This window comes from Leptodactylus fuscus, chromosome 10 (genome assembly GCF_031893055.1).
Source record: "Leptodactylus fuscus isolate aLepFus1 chromosome 10, aLepFus1.hap2, whole genome shotgun sequence".
NCBI lineage: Eukaryota > Metazoa > Chordata > Amphibia > Anura > Leptodactylidae > Leptodactylus > Leptodactylus fuscus.
In genome coordinates this window covers 23710239-23722594 of record NC_134274.1, presented here as the reverse complement: position 1 = coordinate 23722594, position 12356 = coordinate 23710239, and the positions used below count along the sequence as shown (strand labels likewise).

The 12356-nt window shown below is 42.7% G+C and overlaps 1 protein-coding gene across 1 annotated transcript; it reads left to right on the top strand.

The window, feature by feature from the left end:
* Window positions 1-1116: 1116 nt before the first annotated feature.
* On the top strand, window positions 1117-12126 carry CYP17A1 (cytochrome P450 family 17 subfamily A member 1). Its single transcript, XM_075288230.1, has 8 exons — window positions 1117-1431; window positions 4720-4858; window positions 7557-7786; window positions 8632-8718; window positions 8925-9137; window positions 9330-9499; window positions 10422-10525; window positions 11849-12126. Exons 1-8 carry the CDS (start codon window positions 1117-1119, stop codon window positions 12124-12126), a joined length of 1536 nt encoding a protein of 511 aa, XP_075144331.1.
* Window positions 12127-12356: the final 230 nt, after the last annotated feature.

Genomic DNA, 12356 nt, shown 5'->3' with positions numbered 1-12356 from the left:
TACAGGGCTCAGCACACTGTAGTGGTGGCATCTGAAACTGCTGCTCCGCTTCCATTCACTGAAATAGGAGCAAATCTACTTCTGGCATTCTATGTAGTATATGGCTTCCGGAGGCCGAAACCGCTGATGATCAATGACCTTCAGGTCTTGGACAATCCCTTTCATTTTACAGTCACTCATTTTCCTAATTTGTGTCATCATTACTTCTTTTGGTTAAACACATTTCCAGCCAAAGAAGAAGGTAGATGTCCTCTTATCCCAAAATGTATACTTGTCACCTACCTAGAGCATAGGGGATGAAAATGTATTCATGAGAAGGGGGTCATGTGTCCCTATGGTTGAATAGAGCAGGAGACAAGCACATACAATGTTACACTATTGGACTGCTGGAGGTAGCTGAGTACTGCACTTGGCTTCTCAATGTGAATGCTGGATTACCACTTTATACAACCGGGAGGACAAGGCGCTCTTGTTTTTAGGATTGATGGGGTCTCTGCAGTTGGACCCCTTAGATCAGACACTTATCCTGTAGTAAAGTAATTACCTTAAACCTAGAGAAACCTCCTTTAGGCTAAGGCCCCACATTGAGCGCCAAAGCTAAAACGCATTGCAGGAAAAACCGTGGCAGAAACGTTTAGTTTCATCTGCAGACTTTCTGCTTCCAGTGGGGGCTAGAGACTAAATTCCAAATGGAATCGTACCTACTGAAGGATACAAAGAGTTGGAGTTGGTGGCGAAGGGTCCTCTATGGTCTTCCTTTACAAGAAATTCCAAAGCACACCTAAAAGGAGTATGTTAGGGTCCCAATGTACTCTGAATGACTGCAAGCTGTTCTCTGTTTGGATTTTTCATACCAATGTCACCAAAATTAAAAATTCTAAAAACTCTTCTGCTTTTCCAAACTATGAAATTTCATTATTAATCTACCAATGCGGAGAAAATTCTAAATAAATGTTCTTGTAATATAATAAGGACATAAGGAATGGCATCTAGTGTATTTCCAGCACTGAGAGAGTTAATGAAATCTTAGCCGTGATTGGTCGATGTGGAAATCCCAGCAATATTTATGGGCGCTGTAAGCTGAACTAGTCATTCCAAGGTGGAGGAAATCCCAGCATGATTGTGTGGCTTGGTGGTGCTTTACTTGTAGCCCTTGGGCTCTTTCTCATCTCTATCTGGAGACAGGGATTAAGATGCCATGGATCTGTAAAGTATCCCAAGAGCTTACCTTCATTGCCTGTCATTGGGAGTTTACTTCACCTTGGGAATCACTTCCCTCCGCACATCCTCTTCTGTAATCTGCAGAAAAAGTATGGCAGCCTGTTCTCCTTTAAGATGGGTTCCCACTATGTAGTTGTTGTCAATAACTATGAAGATGCCCGGGAGGTTTTACTGAAGAAGGGAAAGACATTTGCTGGAAGACCCCGCACGGTGAGTATCGCTTTAAGTCCTATTTCATTTATTACATAGCAAGAATATAAGTGATGACACCATATAGCAAAAAGCGTATAGCATGCGGCAAAAGTCACATACTGTATATAGAGTAGTAATAGTTGGTAAGTCTTGGTGAAGAATGAGCAGCAGAGTCTGGAGCCTCCATAAGTCGTCATACAGCGCACTTACAAGGACACCGCTTCAAGGCTGAAAGCAAGACTTAATGAAATTCTTCAGACTTTTCTAAACATTATTATCTCTTGGAGACATTGCTACTTTCCTGTCTTGTAGTTGCACAGCCTTTTTGGCTTTGAGGGCTACATTGTCAAGCTGCGCTACTATAACATTTTAGTAGGAAGTATTGAACAAACCAGAGCAGACACAGATAATAAAGGGCCCAATACAAGAATAGTATATGGGCCCCTTGTTATCCAATATTTCATCCTAGAGCAACCCCTGTAATTGTTAGCCAAGATATTCGTTATCTTAGTCTCTATATCTTAGTGTATCAGTTCAGCCATGCAGATAGAAAGGTTAGGGTCTCCAAAACCAAATGGTGCATCTCCTCGTGAATCGGTGCTTTGGTTGCCAAAACATCACCATTTTTGTCCATGTGTAAATGAGCTCTTTGGAGCAACAAAGGTGTTATCATTGCTCCAAAGAGGTAAAAACAACCCCTTCATTGCTCCAAAGAGCTCATTTTCATATTGACAAAAATGGCAACATCTCATTAACAGAGGCAGCGATTCACAAGGGGAAAACTCCATTTGATTTAGGTGACCTTAACCTATCTGCAAAGCTGGGTTCTGGTGATAGCGGTGACAGCGCCCTCCTCACCCACAGATCACTTGTGCAAACACACTGACGGCACCAATTCTAATGTATGTTTGCCAGTGAAAAGCTTATGTCAGATCAATGCATGATGTACTGCCTGTAGGATCAATATTCAGTTGACCTAGGGCGGGTTCACACCTGCGCCCGATCTTCGCTTTCGGGTTTTCGTCTTCTGCCAAGAGAAACTGGACAGGAAACGGAAACCCGGGGAACAGTTTTCGAACCCATTCATTTGAATGATTTGCAAAGTGACCACCCATGAGCGTCTTCTGCCTCTCCACAGCAAAACCATTTTTTTTTAACCGGAGACAAAGTCCTACATGTCCGACTTTGTTTCCGGTTAAAAAGAATACGGTTTCACCGCAGAGAGGCAGAAGACGCTCATGGGCGGTGCATGGGTTTGAAAACTGACCGTCGGGTTTCGGTCTCCTGTCCAGTCTCTCTCAGCAGAAGATTTTGGAGCTGAGAACATAAGAATGGTGAGCTTGAACCATGTGGGGACCATACACAGCATAGCTGTAATATTACATGGTCACATCATGTCTTCTGGAATATGTGCCAGTTTTTGCAGCTGTCACTCCCCACTGAGGTTAATAAAGGAGATTCCTAAGCATGGCATCCCCTGTATGATGTTCATGTGCCTTAAGTATGGTTTTAAGTAATAATTTTTTAAATATTGATAAAATATTTTGATATAATTTGATATCTCAGATCCCAGAATGTGTCTGAATGGGATGTGTTAGTTGTAGAAAATTGTTTTAATATGTTCTGCTATGTTAGGTTTTAAAATGGTTTACTGGGACGATACCATTGATGACCTAGACGTTACATGTAATATCTAGTACTGGTATTCCCTTAAGGCATAGGAATCATTACATACCACTTCCCAGGTATGACTTCTGCCCTTCATGTAATTACATCACCGACAATGTCACAGAACCTGGTGAATATACACCTGAGATCACAGGACAGGGATAAGATAGAGATGGATGTCATAGGACAGGGATAATACACACAGTGATGTCACAGTACAGAGATAATACACACAGTGATGTCACAGTACAGTGATAATACACACAGTGATGTCACAGTACAGGGATAATACACACAGTGATGTCACAGTACAGGGATAATACACACAGTGATGTCACAGTACAGGGATAATAAAGCCAGTGATGTCACAGTACAGAGATAATACACACAGTGATGTCACAGTACAGAGATAATACACACAGTGATGTCACAGTACAGGGATAATACACACAGTGATGTCACAGTACAGGGATAATACACACAGTGATGTCACAGTACAGGGATAATACACACAGTGATGTCACAGTACAGGGATAATACACACAGTGATGTCACAGTACAGGGATAATACACACAGTGATGTCACAGTACAGGGATAATAAAGCCAGTGATGTCACAGTACAGGGATAATACACTCAGTGATGTCACAGTACAGTGATAATACACACAGTGATGTTACAGTACAGAGATAATACACACAGTGATGTCACAGTACAGAGATAATACACACAGTGATGTCACAGTACAGAGATAATACACACAGTGATGTCACAGTACAGGATAATACACACAGTGATGTCACAGTACAGGGATAATACACACAGTGATGTCACAGGACAGGGATAATACACACAGTGATGTCACAGTACAGAGATAATACACACAGTGATGTCACAGTACAGAGATAATACACACAGTGATGTCACAGTACAGGGATAATACACACAGTGATGTCACAGTACAGGGATAATACACACAGTGATGTCACAGTACAGGGATAATACACACAGTGATGTCACAGTACAGGGATAATACACACAGTGATGTCACAGGACAGGGATAATACACACAGTGATGTCAGTGCAGGGATAATACACACAGTGATGTCACAGTACAGGGATAATACACACAGTGATGTCACAGTACAGGATAATACACACAGTGATGTCAGTGCAGGGATAATACACACAGTGATGTCACAGTACAGGGATAATACACACAGTGATGTCACAGTACAGGGATAATACACACAGTGATGTCACAGTACAGGGATAATACACACAGTGATGTCACAGTACAGGGATAATACACACAGTGATGTCACAGTACAGAGATAATACACACAGTGATGTCACAGTACAGAGATAATACACACAGTGATGTCACAGTACAGGGATAATACACACAGTGATGTCACAGTACAGGCATAATATATAGTGATGACATAATAGCACATGATTAAACAAAAAGATCACGGTGTACACTGTGACATAATAGTATATGAATAATGTAATTATAATGATGTCACCTGCAGGCGTTATAATGTCCCAGTAAAGTAATGGAGACACCTTCAGTTTTCCATATACACTTCTGTCATCCATCCATGTATCTCATATGGTCATGTCCTTTCATTTCAAGGTCACAACTGATATTTTGACAAGGGATGCCAAAGACATTGCTTTTGCTGACTACAGCTCCACATGGAAGTTTCACCGCAAACTGGTGCACTCCGCTCTCAGCATGTTTGGTGAAGGGACCGTCGCCATTGAGCAAATCAGTGAGTATAGAAATAACTATGCTTTTCTATAGAGTGTCTGACAACCCTGATAACTAACCAGTCTGCTTGTCAGCTTTATCTATTCATCAAATGTTAGACATGTGCCCTGGCGATAGCTTGATCTTAAAGTATCCAGCTTCTAGGACCCCCAGTGATCAAATGCAATCTGTAGGGGAAGCGGACAGTAAATGGTCAATGCCTTGCCTTCAAAAACCTGATCATGTAAGCAAACCCTGTCATCACTAAGGTTAAGGACTAGAGATGAGCGAGTACTGTTCGGATCAGCCGATCCGAACAGCACGCTCGCATAGAAATGAATGGACGTAGCCGGCACGTGGGGGGTTAAGCGGCCGGCCGCTGTCAAAGCGGAAGTACCAGGTGCATCCATTCATTTCTATGGAGCGTGCTGTTCGGATCGGCTGATCCGAACAGTACTCGCTCATCTCTATTAAGGACGCATGTAGAGAGCCACAGCAAAAAAGCGCAGCTGCAATGTTTTTCTCAGAGTTTTCTTCTGTAGACTTTCTGCCAATATTATACCTATCTAGAAAATACCTGTATTCTGTAGGTATAATTGACATGCTGTGATTGTCAAAAACGTGTGAGCCTCTCATAATTGGTTTTTAAGGCCGGAGCCCCACATTGCAAAAACCTTGTGTTTTACAGTAACTGCAATGTGGATAGAATTCTAGCAAATATACAGAGAGTTGGAGTTGGTGGAGGTTGGGAAGTCCTTGCATATATATGTCCAGACAATTCACTCTAACCCTGCGTGGGCATACCTGTATGTCCTTGCAGATTTAAAGGGATCCTATCAGTCAGACACAATTTTTTCCAACACTGTGCAAGCGGCCATTTTCTCGTGGCCTGTGGGCATGCACAGTCTGCTCTGCATGAGGCCTAGAAATCGGAAACCTGCGCTGGAAGAAGAGGCTGAAGATGTTGCTGCTGAAGAAGAGGAGGCGTCACTGGAGAGAGTTCTCTCACAGCATTGGGGCTGCAGCTGCTTAAAGGAATCCTATCAGTCAGACACAATTTTTTTTTAGGTACCACATCGGAATAGCCTTAAAGGGGCTCTATCAGCAAAATCATGCTGATAGAGCCCCACATATGCGTGAATAGACTTTATAAAGGCTATTCAGGCACCGTAAATGTTATATTAAACTACCCCCCAGTTTTAAAATAATACCCTAAAAAAGAATGTGATCTACTTACGCATCGTGCACGCTGGGTGGGCATTCAGGGTGCGCCGTCTTCTTCATCCACGCCTCCTCTTCCTCCAATGTCCTCGGGTCCCGTCCTCCTCCGGCGTTCGCGAACTGACATTGATAAAAAAAAAATGGCCTGGGCGCATGCGCAGTAGCCATAGTAGAAGCAGCATGCTACTGCGCATGTGCCCAGGCCATTTTTTCTTTAATCAATGTCAGTTCGCGAACGCCGGAGGAGGACGGGACCCGAGGACATTGGAGGAAGAGGAGGCGTGGATGAAGAAGACGGCGCACCCTGAATGCCCGCCCAGCGTGCACAATGCGTAAGTAGATCACATTCTTTTTTAGGGTATTATTTTAAAACTGGGGGGTAGTTTAATATAACATTTACGGTGCCTGAATAGCTTTTATAAAGTCTATTCACGCATATGTGGGGCTCTATCAGCATGATTTTGCTGATAGAGCCCCTTTAAGGCTATTCCGATGTGGTATCTAAAAAAAAAATTGTGTCTGACTGATAGGATTCCTTTAAGCAGCTGCACAAAATCGTACAGGTATAGAAGCAAGGAGTCGTCTATTCATTAGATTCCCTGCCTTTCTGATCGCTGTGTACACCACCGTGATGCCAGGCTAGGAACTGTATTAGCTGCTGGGTCTTTGAGGACCAATATCAGTTCTGCAGGGTATTTCATGTATGTATCAGCCCCAGTTACAGGGGAAAGCAGCAGAAAAAGAACATAATGTTAAAATGTCCCCCAAAGGTGAATTATGACCTTATGTCAATGGCCACGGTTGCAGGGTCTTCCTACAGGCTTTATACTCCAGTGATCCACTCTAATGTTTGGGATTTTTCGTACGGTTTTGAGGGCTATAATATTTTCTGCCTTTGGGTTATACAAGTCATTGCCTCTGTTTTTTCAGGGATAAATGTAGTAAACCTGACTAGCTCCCCCTTGTGGTAAAATTGTAGAATACTGGACATGCCAGCCATCACTGTCGTAATTTATGATGTAATCATTTTTTTAATACAATATACATTTTTTAATTTACCGCAGGATTGGTCATTTGATATAAAATCCATCCGTTCCCTTCTGTATGTAAAAATAATATGACGCTAGCTGTAAAGCAATAGCAGTCACCTGGTATACAGGCCAGCGAGGTGGGAATAGGAATATATCTGCAGGTCTGGTGACATCTAATGGTCAAATATTGTAGTACATGGCCAACTTGTATTATTTCTGTTCATAGAGGACGTTTACAATAAAGTTATGTATAAAAGCCTCTTATAAATAAAACCGTAATCTGTCCACAATAAGGAATCATGCCTGCGTGTCTGACGTGTCTCAGACCATAGAAAGTTTTAAGAATGCTAGTAGAAAAACTGAATTGCAGCTACTAGTGTCAGGCAGCTGCAGAGAAAGCCGATTTAATCACAGGAACTCGCCTTCATTCCAGAATGACTGTACCTGACTCTTCTTTCTTTATTATAGTCTCCCGTGAAGCCGCCTCCATGTGCCAGACACTTACTACTTTCCAGACCATTCCATTCGACATGGCTCCGGAACTGACACGAGCCGTCACCAATGTGGTTTGCTCATTGTGTTTCAACACAAGATATAGTAGAGGTGATGAAGAGTTTGAGACCATGCTAAGATATAGCAAAGGCATCGTGGATACTGTGGCTAAGGACAGCCTGGTGGACATCTTTCCTTGGCTCCAGGTAAGGGCATAATGAAAGTTAGACTTAAAGGGGTTGTCCAGTGGCTGCACAAAATGGTATTGTTTGTATAATGAAAGTTTGGCTGGTCATGTGATGGACACAGGCGTGCACAAATGTATGCTTTATACATATCTGACATTTCCAGTCTAGACAATGCTCTGTGAGCTAAATACATCCGCAGAAGCTGCAGAAATGTCTTTGGTGGTTGGCTACAATGTATCAGCCTGGAGACTACACTGTTTAGCTCACAGAGCATTGCCCAGACTGGATACCACTTCTCAGCTCAGAGAATCAGCTTTTTTCCCCACAATGTATGGATATATAAGACAAAATGAAATCTCATTCACTTTGCTGGTGCTATAAAACGCAAGAGGAGGATGATCATAGAATCACGGGGGGTCAGACACCTGGGACCCCAATGGATAAGCTGTTTGAAGCACAAGGGCTGCTTCTGCTTCACAAGCCGTGTGATGTCACGTTCAGTGGCAGGATCACAGCTCAGTCCCATTCAAGTGAATGGAGCTGAGCTGCGATACCAGGTACAGCCGCTGCAAAAAGGTAAATGCTATGCTTGGTCCTGAAGAAGCTGCAGCACCCACTTGAATGCTGCAGCCTCTTCAAACAGCTGGGAACCCCTGGTGACCTTTAATTGATGACCTAACCCCTTTAACGGAATGTGACAATTCAAGAATATATGTATAGATAGCCTATATGTTAGTATTCTGCTTACCAGAGCCTCGTGTGTGAATTCTACAGTACAAAGTGCATTTGTTAGGTTCATAAAATAATAGAAGCAATAATAATGGGGAATGAATGGTTTGCTGACTGTTGTTTGATGTTGTCAGATATTCCCAAACAAGGACCTGGATATACTGAGAAACTCAGTGACCACCCGAGACCAGCTACTCCAGAGGAAACTAAAGGAGCATGAGGTAGGAGTGTCAGGAGACCTGGAAGTACTGACCCCTTAGAATGGTTAGGTTGGGTGACAATGACCCCTTTGTTACCAGATTAGGCTTGTTACATGGCCGCACCATTTCCTTGTCTTTACATTGCTATTTCCACTAGTAATAATGATAAATCTGGACATGTGTTTGAGGCATCTGGTTTCTATATGTCTAATTTCGATATGTTGCAGGAGGCTTTCTGCAGCGAAACAGTCAATGACCTAATGGATGCCCTACTGAAAGCCAAACTCAGCATGGAAAACAACAACAGCAATATATCCCAGGATGTGGGACTGACAGAGGATCACATTCTGATGACCGTCGGGGATATATTTGGAGCAGGAGTAGAGACCACATCCACTGTGCTAAAATGGGCAATCGCATATTTACTACATTACCCAGAGGTAGGGGATATTTAGTGTTACAGGGCCATACAAATCTATGTACAGTATGGCATGGGAAATTGGGGAGTGGTCTCTATGATGTCTGTATGGGCATGGGTTGTCTTGATGGGATAATCCCTTTATTCACATTAATTTGGAGGCCTTTCCTTCATCTTGTATATTCATTCAATCAACTCCTATAATAAATGACAGGTACAGAGGAAGATCCAGGAGGAGCTGGATGTGAAGGTCGGATTTGGAAGACATCCACTACTGAGCGACAGAAAAATCTTACACTACTTGGAGGCCACCATAGCGGAGGTTTTGAGAATTCGCCCTGTCTCCCCTCTACTCATTCCTCATGTAGCAATGAAAGATACCAGGTAGGAACTGAGGAGAAGACCTTCCAATATACTGTACATCAACTTATATACTAAATGTTGTGACTTATCAGACTGCAGTTGACAGCTTTGCCAGATTGTGCCGCAACTGCAGAGACATGGTGCCGTTAGTTTTGGCACTGATATCCATCCACTGTCAGAAAGGCAGACCTTACATCTCAGGACCATCGCTGGGCTGTGAGGAATGCACCCCTTTAAAGTACAAGGCTATAGAAGAATAGTTTCAAAGGTGGCATTCCTCACATAGTAAAGTAATAACAGTACGGCGGCTTCTATACTTTCCAAATATGTCTTTCTTATTCTGCATTGCAGCGCCATTTTCATGAAAATCAGCATTTTCTTCTTACTCACATTAGCTAGAAAGTAGGTAATCTCTCAACTTCTGCCCAGCTTCAGAAATAAAGATCAGAGAGAACCCTACATGAGAATTCTGGGTATTGCCTGACTCAAAGAACATCAGGGAGAGAATGTCTTCAGAGCAGTCCATGGCGCATGGTGCAAATGGTGTATCCGCACCGGGCACTGAGTAGTGAGGACCCCCTCAGTCAACCCAGATCAAGTGCAATAGTCCCGCCTTTCAGGGCCTGTACTGCTGCAGGTAGTGATTTCGGCTGTATTTGATTACAATGGTGGATCTATCAACTCTGTAATCCATTATTCAGCCTTTGGCTGATGGTTTCTGGTGCAGGAAGGCGCGATAAGAGCCAAGTTGCAGACATAATGAAGGCAAGTCTTTGGGAACGCGGTTAGGTGAATATAAAGATTTGGGTTTTTTTTTGGCTGTATATACTGGACCCTGTTTTGGCCTATAGACTCATCGTAGCCTATGCTATATGACATATCCTTACTACTCATACATATCATTGCACTGTATGTCATGTAGATATTTCTATTTCTTTAATAGCATCGGAGAATACACCATTCCTAAAGAAGCCCGAGTGGTTATAAACCTGTGGTCCCTCCATCACGACGAGAAGGAATGGGTGCACCCTGAAGACTTTAACCCAGGTTTGTGCGGAATTTATCACAGAGATCTTTGTGAACCCCCAAAGATAATTGTTTTACAATGACAATTATTCAGATGAATGAACGGAAACATTTCCATCTTGTTTGATTTTCATATCAGATTTTATCTATCGGTAATGATTGTTTTGTTGCCATGGACACACGAGTAATTGTTACCGGTGCTGTTCATCAGTTATCTCGGCCTCATTATCCTCGGCTTTATGGCGGTCTTAATTGAATATACAGCATTATCAGTTCATCGGCGACTACGCTAAGTGCTTAGTTTTCAGCACTCTAAAACACTAAAGCATAAAGTGGTGAGCTACGACCATAAAACCGGAAGACATCCGGCCGCTGGGTGAAAGGTTGACCCCAAAGAAAGAGCTGACGGTGGTGTGTTCATGGAGGCTTTGTTGTAATGCAAGTTTAGAGACTCTTCTTAGACACAATGGATCATATGTAGTCAGTAGATATCTCTAATCCCTTCATGTTATAGCCCGATGAACTTAGTTTGTATATTGTTCTCCCTTGTCAACGCAACTAGAATTTCTGACCCATTTAATGGAAACCAATAAGAAATTCCCATATGATTTACTTTATATACAGTAAATGGAATTAAAGCGATTGCAGCAAGATGACAAGTTCATCACGAATTTACAACATAAGGGTCTGATCAGTGGGGTACTTTGTGCCGTCATCTGAATGGAGTAGTGGTCACACGGGTGTAATGCCACCCCATTCCAAAAAAAAGCCAAGTACTGTTTAGCACTCACCTATCTTTGGCAGTCCCATAGCAATGAATGGAATAAAAGTGTGACTGCGCAACTGTTGCTCCATTCAGACAGGGGTACAGGGCCCCTATTATTGTGGGTTTTGTCCGCTTTCATTTAATATATGTAGTCAATATCAGTCTTTGTGTGTCTGGCTACTTGGCCGCACAAGAAGAATATACAAAATGTCTAGACCAGAGATCCCCATTGTCTTGTAGTCAAGATTGCTTACTGTCCAAAAGCATATCATGAAAGAGTCAACTGAAGCATTGCTCAACCAGGGTTAGACTTAGATACACATAGGCAGACAAGGATTGGCAGAAGGAAACTTAGCAGGTGAGAACATTAATACAGGACGCCATCTACAGGGATAACCAGGCTGCTAGTTCTGCTGAATAAGGTCGCATGCATGCTAAAGTGTGGAATGCCAACATTACAATAATGCTTGAGCAGGAACCATTTTCATGTTTTTGAGCTGTTGAACCTAAGCACATCTTCCACAATGATCCCAATTCGTACAGTCTCACTACACTACATGGCATCTTCTTTGTTACAGATCGCTTCTTAGATGAAAATGGCCGCCGTGTGCACTCACCAAGTCAAAGTTACCTACCATTTGGTGCTGGAATTCGAGTATGCCTTGGAGAAGCTTTGGCCAAGATGGAAATCTTTCTTTTTCTTTCGTGGATCTTGCAGAGGTTCACTCTGGAGGTTCCTGAGGGATATCCTTTCCCAAGCCTGGAGGGGAAGTTTGGTGTGGTGCTTCAGGTGAAACCATTCAAGGTGACCGCAAAGCTGAGAGACGTCTGGAAGAACATTGACATGACTACATAAACATTGCAGGTTTAGACGCAGATGGATCTCACAGTACTTTTCAAAATTATTATTTTAGTCGGGTTATGTGCGGATTTACATTGCCACATAGTGTCACACTTTTGTGCTGTCCTATTCTTTGTAGATGGTGCCTAGTTTTTGTTACTGTAATAGTGGTCCATGCATTGATGGTAAGGGCACCAGGCACCTTGGTGTAATACAGACAGTGGGAGAGTTAGATCAGGATTACA

Coding starts and splice junctions, on each gene's coding strand:
- CYP17A1 (XM_075288230.1), top strand. CDS start 1,117: ATGATTGTGTGGCTTGGTGGTGCTTTACTTGTAGCCCTTGGGCTCTTT. Junction 9,138..9,329: donor ATTTACTACATTACCCAGAG/GTAGGGGATATT, acceptor AATAAATGACAG/GTACAGAGGAAGATCCAGGA. Junction 10,526..11,848: donor CCCTGAAGACTTTAACCCAG/GTTTGTGCGGAA, acceptor TCTTTGTTACAG/ATCGCTTCTTAGATGAAAAT.